The sequence below is a fragment of the Danaus plexippus genome, chromosome 4, assembly GCF_018135715.1.
Source record: "Danaus plexippus chromosome 4, MEX_DaPlex, whole genome shotgun sequence".
Classification (NCBI taxonomy): domain Eukaryota; kingdom Metazoa; phylum Arthropoda; class Insecta; order Lepidoptera; family Nymphalidae; genus Danaus; species Danaus plexippus.
The window spans coordinates 3543598-3557222 of NC_083538.1; the positions used below are offsets into that span (position 1 = coordinate 3543598).

The 13625-nt window shown below is 30.8% G+C and overlaps 2 protein-coding genes across 2 annotated transcripts; both read right to left on the reverse strand.

Moving 5' to 3' along the window:
• LOC116768640 (histidine-rich glycoprotein-like) lies at window positions 1-816 on the reverse strand. Its single transcript, XM_032659413.2, has one exon. The coding sequence runs from the start codon at window positions 790-792 to the stop codon at window positions 64-66; it is 729 nt and encodes a 242-aa protein (XP_032515304.1). The 5' UTR covers window positions 793-816; the 3' UTR covers window positions 1-63.
• Window positions 817-2566: 1750 nt separating this feature from the next.
• On the reverse strand, window positions 2567-3350 carry LOC133320097 (histidine-rich glycoprotein-like). Its single transcript, XM_061527008.1, has one exon. The coding sequence runs from the start codon at window positions 3313-3315 to the stop codon at window positions 2620-2622; it is 696 nt and encodes a 231-aa protein (XP_061382992.1). The 5' UTR covers window positions 3316-3350; the 3' UTR covers window positions 2567-2619.
• Between the last annotated feature and the right edge of the window lie 10275 nt (window positions 3351-13625).

Genomic DNA, 13625 nt, shown 5'->3' on the forward strand with positions numbered 1-13625 from the left:
TATAACAAAAACATCTGTAATAATTCAACAACAATTAATAACTTGTTTGTTTCTCTCCATATCTTAGTGACCGGATTTGTGTCCCCAGTGCTTATGGTCTTCGTGGCCTCCCTTCTTGCCGTGGTCGTGGTGATGGTGCCAGTGCTCGTGGTGGCCGCCCTCTCCATGGTGACCTTTGTGATGATGATGGTGTCCACCATCTTCATGATGACCCTTCTTACCGTGGTGGTGCTCGTGGTGTCCACCATGTTTGTGTCCCTTGTGGAAATGACCGCCTTTCTTGTAATCACCCTCATGATGATGACCTCCATGATGGGAATGATGACCTTTCTCTCCGTGATGGTGGTGGAAGTGTTTGTCCTTCTTGAATTCATCATGTTTTTCAATACCATGGTGACCTTTGGTGTCGTGACCCTTGTGGAAATGGCCATGTTCTTCGTGACCATGTCCATGTTCACCTTTTTCACCGTGGTCGTGGTGATGATGGTACCCATCGTCATGGTGATGATGTTTCTTATGGCCACCATGTTCGCCATGATGTCCTTTGTGTCCTTCGTGGTGGTGGTGGCCCTTCTTTCCATGGTGGTGCTCATGATGTCCCTTATGTCCTTTGCTGTCGTGATCGCCATGCTCGTGATGATGATGACCATGATGTTCATGACCACCACCTTTATCCCAATGGTGACCAGAGGCTGCTACTTCGAGATCGGCGTCTTGTTTTTCCCCGATTTCCCTCGATGAGACCGCAGCCACCAGGGCCACGAGGCCACATAAGACCAGAAGACTTCTCATGGTTGGTAAGACAAGATACAGCTGTTGAATGATGTCTGAATTGGTAACTATCATATTTTATACCAGTTAGCAGCTACGGTTAAGAAATTTTTCGTTCGATATTGTCAAGGTTGCAAGGTTGATTGATTTCTACTTCCAGGTTATAAACAATGATGATTATAATATTTTTACTACTTTGTAACCTTAGTTTTACTAAATCTATGTTTAAAAATAATCATTGATATAGTATATCTTTTATCTATTGTATTAAAATAAAATAAAATACTTATAATTAAACAAATACATAAAAATAACCAAAGAAGAGTAAAATGTGTAATTAGTTTAAAACTCGAATATTGTGTAAAATTCTAAATTATTTTCACAATTATCAATAAATGTTTTATGAATGAAGCGATGCAAAGTCCGGTGCATCAGTATGCATAGTCCGAGTTGGTATCATCATTCTCAATACGGACTATTAACTGTTTTTCATTAAAAAAACTTGCAACATTATAGATTTAAAGTAAGTTATAGAATAATAAAAGGCAATGTTTCGTATGTGGTGTATGTGTGACAATACAAACTCAGACTAATAATTTCAGGAACCATTAAGTCAAATCTCATCATCATATTTAATAAAAACTTTCATTCACGAATGAACATTTGTTGTTTTTATATTTGTATTTTGAAAATTAATTGAATCGAATGCATATCATGAAATATTTTTATGAGTAAATTAACTTATATGGATACGGCTGGAAACTGGATAGTTGCTTAAAAACGAAAAAGTAATTGTAACTCCTAGTGAGTAAATATTTAGAAAGCGGGTTTCTTTTAATCTTCAATCCTGGAACTTTGCCATTTTCTTGCTATCGTAGACACTTAAAAACAGGAATTAAAGGATTTTCTTACTTCAGTGCTGAATTAATTCTGTACCTGTTCTATTTGATTACTGGCAGTTGGTTAACTTTAAAATTTAATTTAGATTGAAATTCTTAGTTTATCTCGAAAAGTTATAAGGAAATCCATTAAACGACTTATGAAATGTAAAAAAAAATAGAGATGGGTTGGTTAGTTCCTATATAATTTTAAGTTTTACTGCTTTATATTAGCAGCTGGTCATCTGTACGCAACTAAGCTTCCTCTATCCATGAACATTAGGTATGTATTAAGAAAGAGGTTTTTAAAAATATTTCTAAAAAAGGGCAATTTTTTTATATAAATATATATCTAACGATATCATTGGCATGCTTAAAGTACTCTATCGTGCAATCATACGGTAAAAATGGCTTACAAAATAATGATTTTGGAAAAGAGCTGACTCTCTTACCACCTAGGTTAACATCGCAAATAAATTTGTTTTCAAACGAAAAAAAGGAAATTTTGTTGATTTCAGAAACTACATATATCACTAAATAGACCATTTCTTATAAAATTAATAAACATAAAGAATGCTTTATTTGATTAAATAGTAGAAAAACATTACATAAAAAAGTAGTTTATACTAATGGTTTCGAAATTAGCAATTATCCCAGATAATAAAAATCATTTACTACAAAAAGTTAATTATTGATACTATTTAAAAACGATCCAAACACATTTATTTACACATAATCACGTTTATGTCTCATATTCTGAATTTCATAGAAAAACTAAGGATTTTTCTTATATTTTTTGTAGCGGCATCATTTAAGAAGTTTGTCATTATATTTATTTAATATAACGGATTGTAAAAAGGGATGCGATTTCAAAATAACACACGCTCTGTATAAATTAAAATTCTTTAATATGGTATCACAAAGTAGTCAACAGTAACAAAAATGTATTTTGTCAATTTTATTTCAAATTTCAGTAGCCTTTAAAGCCCCAGTCTTTGTGATTTTCATAACCACCTTTACTGCCGTGCCCTTCATGTTGTGCCCAGTACTCATCATTGGCCCCTTCATCATGATAGCCTTTTTGGTCGTCGTGGTGACCTCCTTTTTCGAAATGTCCCTTTTCACCGTGATCGTTTTCATAAAATTCACCTTCCTTATGACCTTTATGGAATTCCCCACCGTTTTTGTAGCCTCCTTCATCATGATGACCGCCATAACTTTCTTCAAAACCGGATTCACCATGCTTGTCATGGAAATGTTTATCTTTTTTGAATTCATCTAACTTGTGAATTCCATGATGGCCTTTAATCGAGTGTCCTTTTTCAAAGTGTCCGCTTTCCTCAAAACTCTGTCCCTTCTCACCTTTTTCTCCTGAACTGTGTTCATTAAAGTATCCATCGTCGTGATGATGTCCTTTTTTGTGTCCACCACTTTCGTCAAAATTACCCTTATATCCTTCATGTAGTGAATGTCCCTTCTTGCCTTCTTCATGACCGTGGTAGCCCTTGTACCCTTTCTCACCAAGATCGCTGTATCCTTCATTATGTTCTCCATGATGTTCAGCTCCACCACCATGTTCCCAACCAGCTTCTCGCTTCTGACGAACATTTCTAGCGCTGACAATTGCTACCAACGCCAGTAAACTGAAGAAAATTGAAAGTCTCATCTTCCTGATCTTAATTTCCTATTATCCTGTATGTAATACTGTTTTCAAATGATACCTGTTGCTTATTTGAGGCAGTTTATATAGTATTGCCAATAACTCATTGAATTGTCTTTAATGTCAGGGTAACTTAAAAATGGCGGTCACACGGCAAGTGACCTAAATTTTATTTTATTAATAATTTAATTTCATTGTATTGTGTCTATAACAATAACATGAAAAAAGTATTTCAGCTGTTCATTTAATTCATCTGAATATAAAAATATTATAGACTTCCAATATTTTTGTTATATCTTATCATTTTATACCTAAACTTTATACTAAAATTCAGATTATGTATGTTTTATTATAAAAGCTAGTGGGGATTAATGTTTTCATTATTGTTACTCTTTAACTCAAAAATTACAGAAGGTATTTGGTGTATTGATGTACCTAAGACATTAAAATAATGCTTAAACTTTGTGTAGTACCCGGGTTAACAAAAAATAAAAGTTTAAAGTTATGAGGAACAGACTGTAGATGAAGCTGCCAGCCGCCAGAAGATTAACATATTATATATCATATTTAAACAAACATTATTCACTTATCCTTTTATTCAAAATGGCACTCCTGGAAACGAAGTTTCGGACAGAATTATTTAGTGTAGTATATACATATGTATGTATATAGGTGTAACTGAACATCTGTGTGTGTCGATGTGTGCGTATGTGTGGGGTATGAATAAAACTGTTCATCCTACAATGATTTGTTTAATGTAAACATAGAAAAAATTCTGTACCATTTCGTATGTCTGATTGAACTTAACATCTAAATACTGAGAGTAATTATTATATTTATATATATAAGAAAGCCAGGTTAGTTACACTATTTATAGCTCAAGAAAGGCTGTAGGGGTTTGGCTGAAAATAAGGGGAGAGGAAAAAGGAGGGAGAAATTAGAACCAGGAAAAGGACATAGGATACTTTGCGTTAGGATCAAAAAAGAAATAAATAATAAGTTGATAAAATCCAAATTCTTCTAATTTACTGTCTTTAATGAGGAACAGAGTTCGCCCGGTCAGTTATACATTTCTATTTCTGAAACTAACGAAGACGAAGTCGCGGGCAAATACTAGTAGTTACATAAAATTGGTGCTGTGTAAATATAGTGACTAACTGTTGGCAAGAAGTGATGTACACATCGAGTACCGAAAAAACAAGTTAAAATAAGATCGATAAAACATTTGACGTCTCCATTCTTAAATGAAAATTAATGTAATGTAATGTAACATATTAATAGAATTTCGTATAAGTAGGCTTTGAAAAACAATATGTTATTGTTGTTTCAAATTGCTTCTTAAAATTGACAAAGTTCTACGGGGGTTGCTAGTTGAATACCCTTTGGAGGGATGGCACCGAGCGGCGGTCGTTTTCACTGAAGTCAAGGTTATTTTATGTCAAGGTGAAGTTGTGAAGGCGTCGCCCTCATTGCTTTTTTGTTTTGTTTGAGTAAAATTCATTTGATTGATTCCTTTCGTCACTCTTTACGGTAGAGCGCACACGACAAAACGGAGTCTAGCAATTTTCTGTCGCGAAACGATGAGGTCTATTTAATTAATATGCATTACATTTTATAACATTGATTGTACGATTTCAGGAAAAAAATGTGGATATATCCTTCTGTTCTGTATTTAGTGTTTAGATTTATGAATGTAGAATTAGTTTAGATTGGTCACCATAAAATTAAATAAGTCAATTGATTAATTATCATTTGGTGATAGTTAAAATTAATAAACATTTGTTAGAATCTTTAATAAACATATGTTTAAATGGTTAGTAAATGTATGCATTTATTATAATTTATTATTATAATTAAATACATGTCCTATCGTTTTTACACTTAAGGAGTTATTATTGAAAAGTGAGGGTAAAACAAAAACTTTTACATCGCCAATAGCGTACCAAATAAGCGTCTAGTATACTGGTGTATTGAAGTCTGCTTTCGAATATAATTCAACGATATATTTGCTTTTATTTTCTTGAGTTATATTAACGAAAAAAGTTTTGTAATTCTTACTCGCGTTATTCGATATTCAGTCATTGAGTATACAAAAGATTGACATATTTAGATAAAAGAAATATGTTTAATAATTATTATATAAGCATAAAAGAGAGTTCTAACACATTCATTTAAAGTTGCATTGGATTAAAAAATTGTTGTGACAAAGAGCGTACTGTAAAATTGCAGATGACAGAATTTTTTAAACTATTATTTCATGTTCCAACCAGTATATCATACGTTTTTATTTTCCTATGAGAGTTGTATTCTAGTGGTGGTAATTCATGTCAGTTGATAAATTTTGCTGATTCGGCTACATGTTATTAATTTTAGCGGTCAGCCTGAAACCACAGGCTGCAATATAAATTTGTTAAAATTTTATTTCGGAGAAAAAAAATAATTTTTACCTTTTGAATATAACCTCGTCAGCTCTTAACGTAATAACCGTAACGGAAATGTTTATATAATAATAATTTTTACATTTGTTGTTCGTGCAGTCCGTTAAAATTGCTACATATATTTGTATATTATGTACTTTTATATTAATTTTATTTATAGAAAAATCAAAGGGAATAAACAAAGCATATATAAAGGTTCTTGTTGCCAAATGTCAATCCATTCTAGACAGCTTGAGTAAGCAGCGTGATGTTGAATATAGATGGTAATTATGGTATTATTGCTTTTAAAATAAATATAAATACAAATAAGTATATAAACATTATAAATAAATATTGATACACAATAATACAATGCACTTGATTGAATTCTTATTTATATAATACAAACTGTTGAAGACATTTTTGTATAAATATTCAACTTGTTATATAATATAATAATATTCATCAACAATTCGGTTTAAAAAATATAAATAATTTTTCAATAAAATAATCACGTTTATTAGAAAAATATTTAATCGACATCCGCATATATGTGTAGTTTTTAAACAAAAATTATGTCACATTTGTATACTTATTCCAATTTTGTTTCGTTACCACTACATACAAATCGTTAAAAAGTTTTTATTCATAAATAATTGCACATTTTTGTACGTAGGTTTGTATGATCAATAGGAAAATAGGCCTTGTCTCTAAGAGCCATACTGTCCATCAATTTACGATGGATTATATAAACTCTTTAGAAACATTTTACAAAAAAAAACTTTTTTTCCATTAATGCCAAAAGTATAAAAACAATCAGAATCTAAACCGACGATAGAGTTCAATTATGTTAAACGGCTCATACGAGTGCCATGTTTTAATGTACATCGAGCAACATAATTAATGTACCCAATTAAGTCCAGTATTGCACCTAATTGCCAGGACTGTATGTGTGGGTTCCAATATTGATAGTAATTGCACCTGTAATTATTTAGCATAGATATATTATGCTCGTCGTACAATTAAGTTTATCAAGTAATCAGGCAGTTAAATCTGTTGCTCAAAATTAAAGCTATAATTTATGTATGTACACCCAGTGCTCGTGATATAAATTTTCCGCGTGACAGATCAAACTTTTACGTATCTAACGTACGAATCAATTATATTATGCGGTTCTGAGTCAGTGAGCTGAGAAATGCAAATCCGTGATCCAAACAGCCGATGTTTCTAGAGAGAATCTGTATGAAACGCCTATAGATCTTTTATGCAGTACTTTCATTTACAGAATGTACATTATTCAATAATCACAATTATCGACTTAAATGTTATACTTCCAAATAGAATTTTTACTTGAATATATAATTTAGGGAAAAAATTCTTGAATTTTAAAATTTATTTTTGCATGTTTTTTAAAGCCAGTTTTATTTGATTTGGCTTTAAATGTCACTTTTTTCATAAATTGATTATAATGTACAAATTTTAAATAAATTTCGTTTCAATATTTGTAGTATTTTCATGATGTCGTCATCAATTATTTTATATATTTTTAACTCTTTATCCATTTAACTAAACATCAATAAAGTTTATTAAAAGACAGGAATTAATGTCACCCCATTTTACGACAGAAATCCGGCGTCGTTTTTAAGTGAAGCACGTCTAAAAATCCGAGTGAAACTGGAAGGATAATTTAACCTTCGAGCTCCTGGAATGAGATGATAACAAGACATTTAGTATTCCAGACACGGGGGGTCGATCCACCTGCTTTTCATATCACGACTATTGTCGACCCAGAGGGCTGGAGCATCTCCCTGGAATGACAATTCGCGTCTATGAAAATCAATTGAGGTGGTCTAACCAGTGACATTTCCAATTTTATTAATAGCTTCCGTCGCAACGTCACAGCCGGATTCCGAAATTCCTTGGATCCGTCGAATTGTTTGCTCTCCTAACATTCCTCGCATAGTGAATTTTAAGATCGGACGTTCCTGAATTTCATTGTCATAACCAAACGCTTAAAATAATATTCTTATATTCCAATAGCCATAATAATTTTGAATGTTAATGCTATGAACAATTGGCAATCGTCCGTAGCTCAAAATTATAAAGCATGCGAGTTTTATTGCCAAATGTGCCAAGTACTTTCATATTTAAAAGCCATCCTTATTGTAAATAAATTCGTAACAAAAGTTAGACTGTTCCGCTAATATTGTACATAATATTTAATGAATGTCCCAATGGCAGCTTATTTTGGAATTTACTTCGAAATTTACATATTAATTGTTCCAGTTATATTACGCGAACGTACATTTTAAACAGATTTGATATCGACACTAAAAATATAATCGCAAAATAAAATTTTAATAACTTTTTATAACGATTTAATAGAGTATTGTATAAAAATGTAATAACTAGTGCAGCATTTTATTATATTGTGCCCCGGGGTGGTGTACACAAACAATATTACCTTTCACCCTCATACTTTACGTTTTATATAAAGGTAAAATTTCCTGGCGAACATAAATCTAAGTTTCACGTTAAATTTGACGCTAATTGAAGCGATATTTGATGTCCGCGAACACCTAAAAATGGCTAGCGCGGCAGGAATAACCAAGCGAGGTAGTCGGTATTAATGGAGGTAAAACTTTAGCAAAGTCCCGTTTCCGCGGTCATTTGTCAAACAAAAAATATTGCCGAACTTTCAGGTCAGAATTGTTGCACGACACGCTTTATATATAACTGGTCTGTTCTCTTCTATGCCTAAATGACTTGTAGTCAAAGGATTTACATTTTCTTATAACTTTAAACAGAGAAAATGTTAGTCTCATAATTATGGAAATATAGATTAATGCTGTTTTTTTTTTTGAAAATGGTGATTATTCGTATACTCAAAAAAATAAATAAATATAAAAGTTTTAAAAGGCGGCTCAATTTCGTAAAAAACAAAATGGATGAGAGAAGAATAACTTTAGCCTTATTAATTTAATTTTTTTTCTGAAAGCCTCAGGCCTCGTTAAAAAGTTAATAATTATATCATTTTAGATATAATTACTTCGAACAAGTATTATCGGATTATATGTTTCAATCACAAACAAAATCATCTTATTTCTGAAGAAAAACTTTTCCTATTCCTAAGAATTAGGTTAATCGCCTTACTTATTGTATCAATAGCAATGGCTAATAAAATTAAGAGAGATTGTTTCTCTGCTTATAAGGTTTTTTTTTACCGATTCATTATATCTGCTTTTCTGTGTTATTTCCTCCAAAAAGACATTATAGAATATTACACTAATAGTCAAACAATGAATATTTTCTCAGAAAAATATTCGTAATTGGTCTTGTTTATATTTTACTTAATGGACGTTGTTTAAAACGCCATGAATGCGAAAATTTAAAAATTTGAATAATTTTGACAAAAGTTACATAAAATTACCAAAAATATTAACAAATATATAATGTTACGGTATGCAATTAACACAGATAAAAAATAATCAACAAGAGGGAGACGAAACATGCCAAGAGAGATATCAAAGAAAACTTGACAAATTAGGGAAGAAGGGACACCTTCATCAATATCACACCCACATAGAGACTGATTCCTTAACCTTATCTACGGCATTTAATAAATCACGAGAGAGATAGTTTATAGATGTAGATCTGGTATGTCTCTGTATGGCTTTTTTAGTCTAAGTCTTGACCTGACATTGTTTCGTTAAAGAGTAAGATATCTGATTCTAAAATGTGTTAAAGAGATTATACTTATTTGTATTATTGGATTTTTCATTTTACCAGGAGTTCCATAATGGAAATTTACAGGTTTTTTTAAATTAAAGTAGACGCCTACATACTCCTGAAAAGAATTTGTATAATGGATTCATGAAAACCTAATCATTTAGTCAAAATAACTGTCATAGTAATTGGTATTTCCTTTTTTCCTTATTTTAGTACCTAATTAACATGAATTTTGTATATATAATCTATCGCTTTTTTCTTAGGACTAAGTAAGGTGTAAACTGAAGATTGTGGAGAGATATTTTAAATGTAATAATATTAAATTTAGACAATTTTGGCTTGAAAATGTATACGTTCTTCAATTTTATTTTCAACACCATTAATATAAAATGTAGTACGATATAAAAAATCCATAGTTTCTAAACTCGGATGAACCTAGTTTTGGTGAAGAACAGGGAAGGAATGCAATCTTTTGTTCAACGGGTCTCAACTCTCTGATTTTAGGGCTACAAAGCAATGTGGTTTAAGAATGTCTTTACAGAAATATTCGTACAAATTTTCATTCATTAGTAGTTTCCTTCGAATTAACTTATTTGAAAAACTATATGAAGACGTTTGTAATTCGAGGAAATACAAGAAGAAATAAGAAAAAATTGTTTACGAATACTTTTGAATGTAGATATTTGAGACTGATAATGAATGAAAAAAACATTAAGTAAAGTACGAATAGAATCCTGCGTTGGCGTCGGCTTTGGGTTTGTTAGCTTTAAATTTTGAAAGAGGATTAGTGTTATTTATAGGAAGGCTTTTATTCCGTATGGACATGAGACCAGGAAAACGATCACTATCATATATGATCGCGGGGATTTTAATATCATTTGGGGGGAAGTGAAGGAGAGGAGAGTTGCTAGTGTAGTGTATCTTAAGTGGATATATATAATATTTCAACGAAATATATAAAATTTATACATTAACTTTACCAAAAATCCTACATTTACCAAAAGGTTTCATATACGTGGTAAGTTAATTTAAATAAGTATACGTAACTTTTTCCTCGATACTTCCGAAAGGATTCTATATCATATTATTATATTTTTCGACCACGTTCAAGTTATTGTATAACTCAATTTATCATCTCAAATATCTCATGAAACTTAGCTCGTATTTATTGCGGGCAACTTCTGTCCATTCCCAGAATAACGAATGGTAAGATACACTACTAAATTTATTTATTTTAGCGTTAATCTGATGTGCTCGTTATAGGACTTTAGAGGAATAAAATGTAAAGTTAACTATATTCACATCGAGATTATAGATCGAACAAAAGTTAAAAAATATTTTGTTTAAACTGACGTTTAAAAAGACTTTCGAAGTGGAACAGCACTACATGATGACTCACCAAATAAATACGTCTCTTAAACTTTAGTTGGTGTAATAATTCTTTAGTGAATCTCTGTCTCTTTAGTGGCCTTTTTGTCCCTTGTCTTTGATAGAAAGCCTTTTCGATTGATGACTCCTATTTGCATGAAATTCGAATTTCTTCGACATGACTTTCACTTTTATTTCGGTGCCATTGTCTTAAATTAAACTTAGTTTACTATCAATTCTATATAATGCTTTATTACAAGTCTAGCTATATGAATATTAACTAATTATCATATTATGTAATAACATAATTTATAATAATAAATTTTTTAATAAATAATTTTTATGATATTTAATATATTTTGTGATACTAGACATTGATCACATCGATTAGATGTAGAGCTGGAGGATGGGCAATCTATTATCTGGAATTGATTAGATTTGGTTATATTGGTCACTGTACCGCTTTTAGCATTGCTGGAATTAATTGACGTAAGATCGCAATGCATGAATCCTTTGTGGCCAAATACTAAATAATGATACCATCTGTATTCAAATCAAATCAAAGGGGTATAGTAAAATGTCAGAACGAATTCTAACTAGAATTAAATTTCATATTCAATGTTTGTAAGTATGTTTGTTATCCTGTAATGAGTCTTTACTTGAAGCTCATACATGAGAACAACATTTTAAAGACTATATTTCGTGATATTTTCGCAAGACGTCATGTGGCAGAGGCTATAGATGTAGCTGCCAGTTAGTTTACATGTCTAATTTTGTAGGCACCCGTTTTGCATTCCTCTCTAAACCATTTCCGAAGTCCATGCGGATAAAAGCGTAGCCTAAGGCTAGTAACTTATAAAATTTTATACAAATATTTTAGGTTTCAAAGTTTTTAAAAATCTCATAGTTGTGTGCCAAACTTAAAGTTTTGCAAGATCTTAATGAGTTATATATATATATATATATATATATATATATATATATATATATATATATATATTTATTATTTATTAATATATTATATATATATATGTATATATATATATATACATATATATATGTATATATACGTTTCATACTAGTTTTTGTCTCTATTTTCGTATTTACATTTACCTATAAAAACATTAATATTTCAAATACTTCCACAAAAATATAGTAGATGATGAAAATATAAACGTTTATCATAAAACTTTTAAATTGAATTTAAAGAAAAATCATATAAAGGAACGGTTCTTTAGTAATCATTGTTATCTATTTTATTAATGTATACGTAAAAAAATACTGTAAAATCGCATTAGAATTTAAGTCGCATTAAAAGTTTGCGTGAGCTGAGTTCGCTGTACAATAGCTGTTGGAAAAATTCTAATTACTTTAGCGAGTTGCTTCGGAATTTATAAAAGTTACGCTTAGGCCCACGGATTTTTGAAGATATACTTTCCGTTCAAAAATTCAATTACGAAAATATATTAACTAATGACTTCTTAATGTATCGCTCGAAGCAAAATTAAACAAAGTTCAGGGCATCGTTATAAATGTCCAACTTTTTGGAGCCGTAGTGAGGTTTAATTGAATTCTGCCTAGTTTCTCTTTGAAACTGAAAGTATAATCCTGTATATGGCAAATAATACCCGAGTTGTTGAACTTTAGGGTATTTCATGAGCACTTCTTGATCCGAGATAGATATATTCTCACAAATAATGAACCGACTAACTCCAGTAAACGCCTCGAGCTCGGGAAGTTGGCAATTTGATACAGCCGGTGCCGCTTGTAGCCATTTTTCTCTTCACTTTGTTCAATAAACGTATATCGAAAACCTTTTTATACTTTTGTATTGTGAACTCGATATTTTTATAATATTAGCACACTAGTTTCTATTACATTTAGAAATATTGGGAACAGACGAAATAATATTGTACTCGTATGTAGGGCGAGGGAGTGATAAATTTCTTTTAACACCTAACACTGCTTTTGAATGTTGGCCAATGATATAAAACATTCTGAACAAACTTATATTAACTTAAATTTAAAATGAAAACTTTGTCGTTTCTGTGGTTGTGTACTAGCTTAATACGGTGTCTTTTCCTCTTCACTTGGATATAATATTAAAATTGTAAATATTTCACAAGGTGGAGTAATTAAGATTTAATGCGACGTTCTTTGTTGTCATTTTTATTTATCTAATCATACCGTTTGAACGTATGTAATTTTTATTTATCAAATTCATGTCTTTCGCTATTTAAAACATTTTTTAATGAACCAACGTCCCAATCACTTTCCCGATTTTTATTATAGTAAATAATAGTATTTTCGCATCAAATTAAATTTTATGCTACAAATTCTGAAACTTTAAAACAAAATGGTTATTCAGTTTGTAATACTACAGAGGTACGTCTTTCATCGTTAGGGTCGATATTATCTCGCCATTAAAAGTAAATTACTATACAATAAACGATATAAATAAATCATCAACTTCGGTACATTTTCAATGGCCAAGTAATTTTTATTCAGCTTCACTTTTATTATATAAAGATAAATAGTTTTTATAAAAGTTCGAACAAACAAAAGACCTTTGTACATTTAAATGTATTCTAATACTAGACTATTCCTAGTTTTCTCACACATAAGCGATTCACGACAACAGTATTTGCACTTCTGGGAATGCTTTTGCTGTGGCAATAGTGAATTTTATTTTATTTGCAATTTATTGCAGATTTATATAACATTTTAAGTATTATATATATTACTAGAGGAACCTACATATTTGTTACATCATTTACAAATAATCTGAGATCAGAAAAATTA

Excerpts from the sequence above, each read along its gene's own strand:
- LOC116768640 (XM_032659413.2), bottom strand. The coding sequence starts at position 792 with ATGAGAAGTCTTCTGGTCTTATGTGGCCTCGTGGCCCTGGTGGCTGCG.
- LOC133320097 (XM_061527008.1), bottom strand. The coding sequence starts at position 3,315 with ATGAGACTTTCAATTTTCTTCAGTTTACTGGCGTTGGTAGCAATTGTC.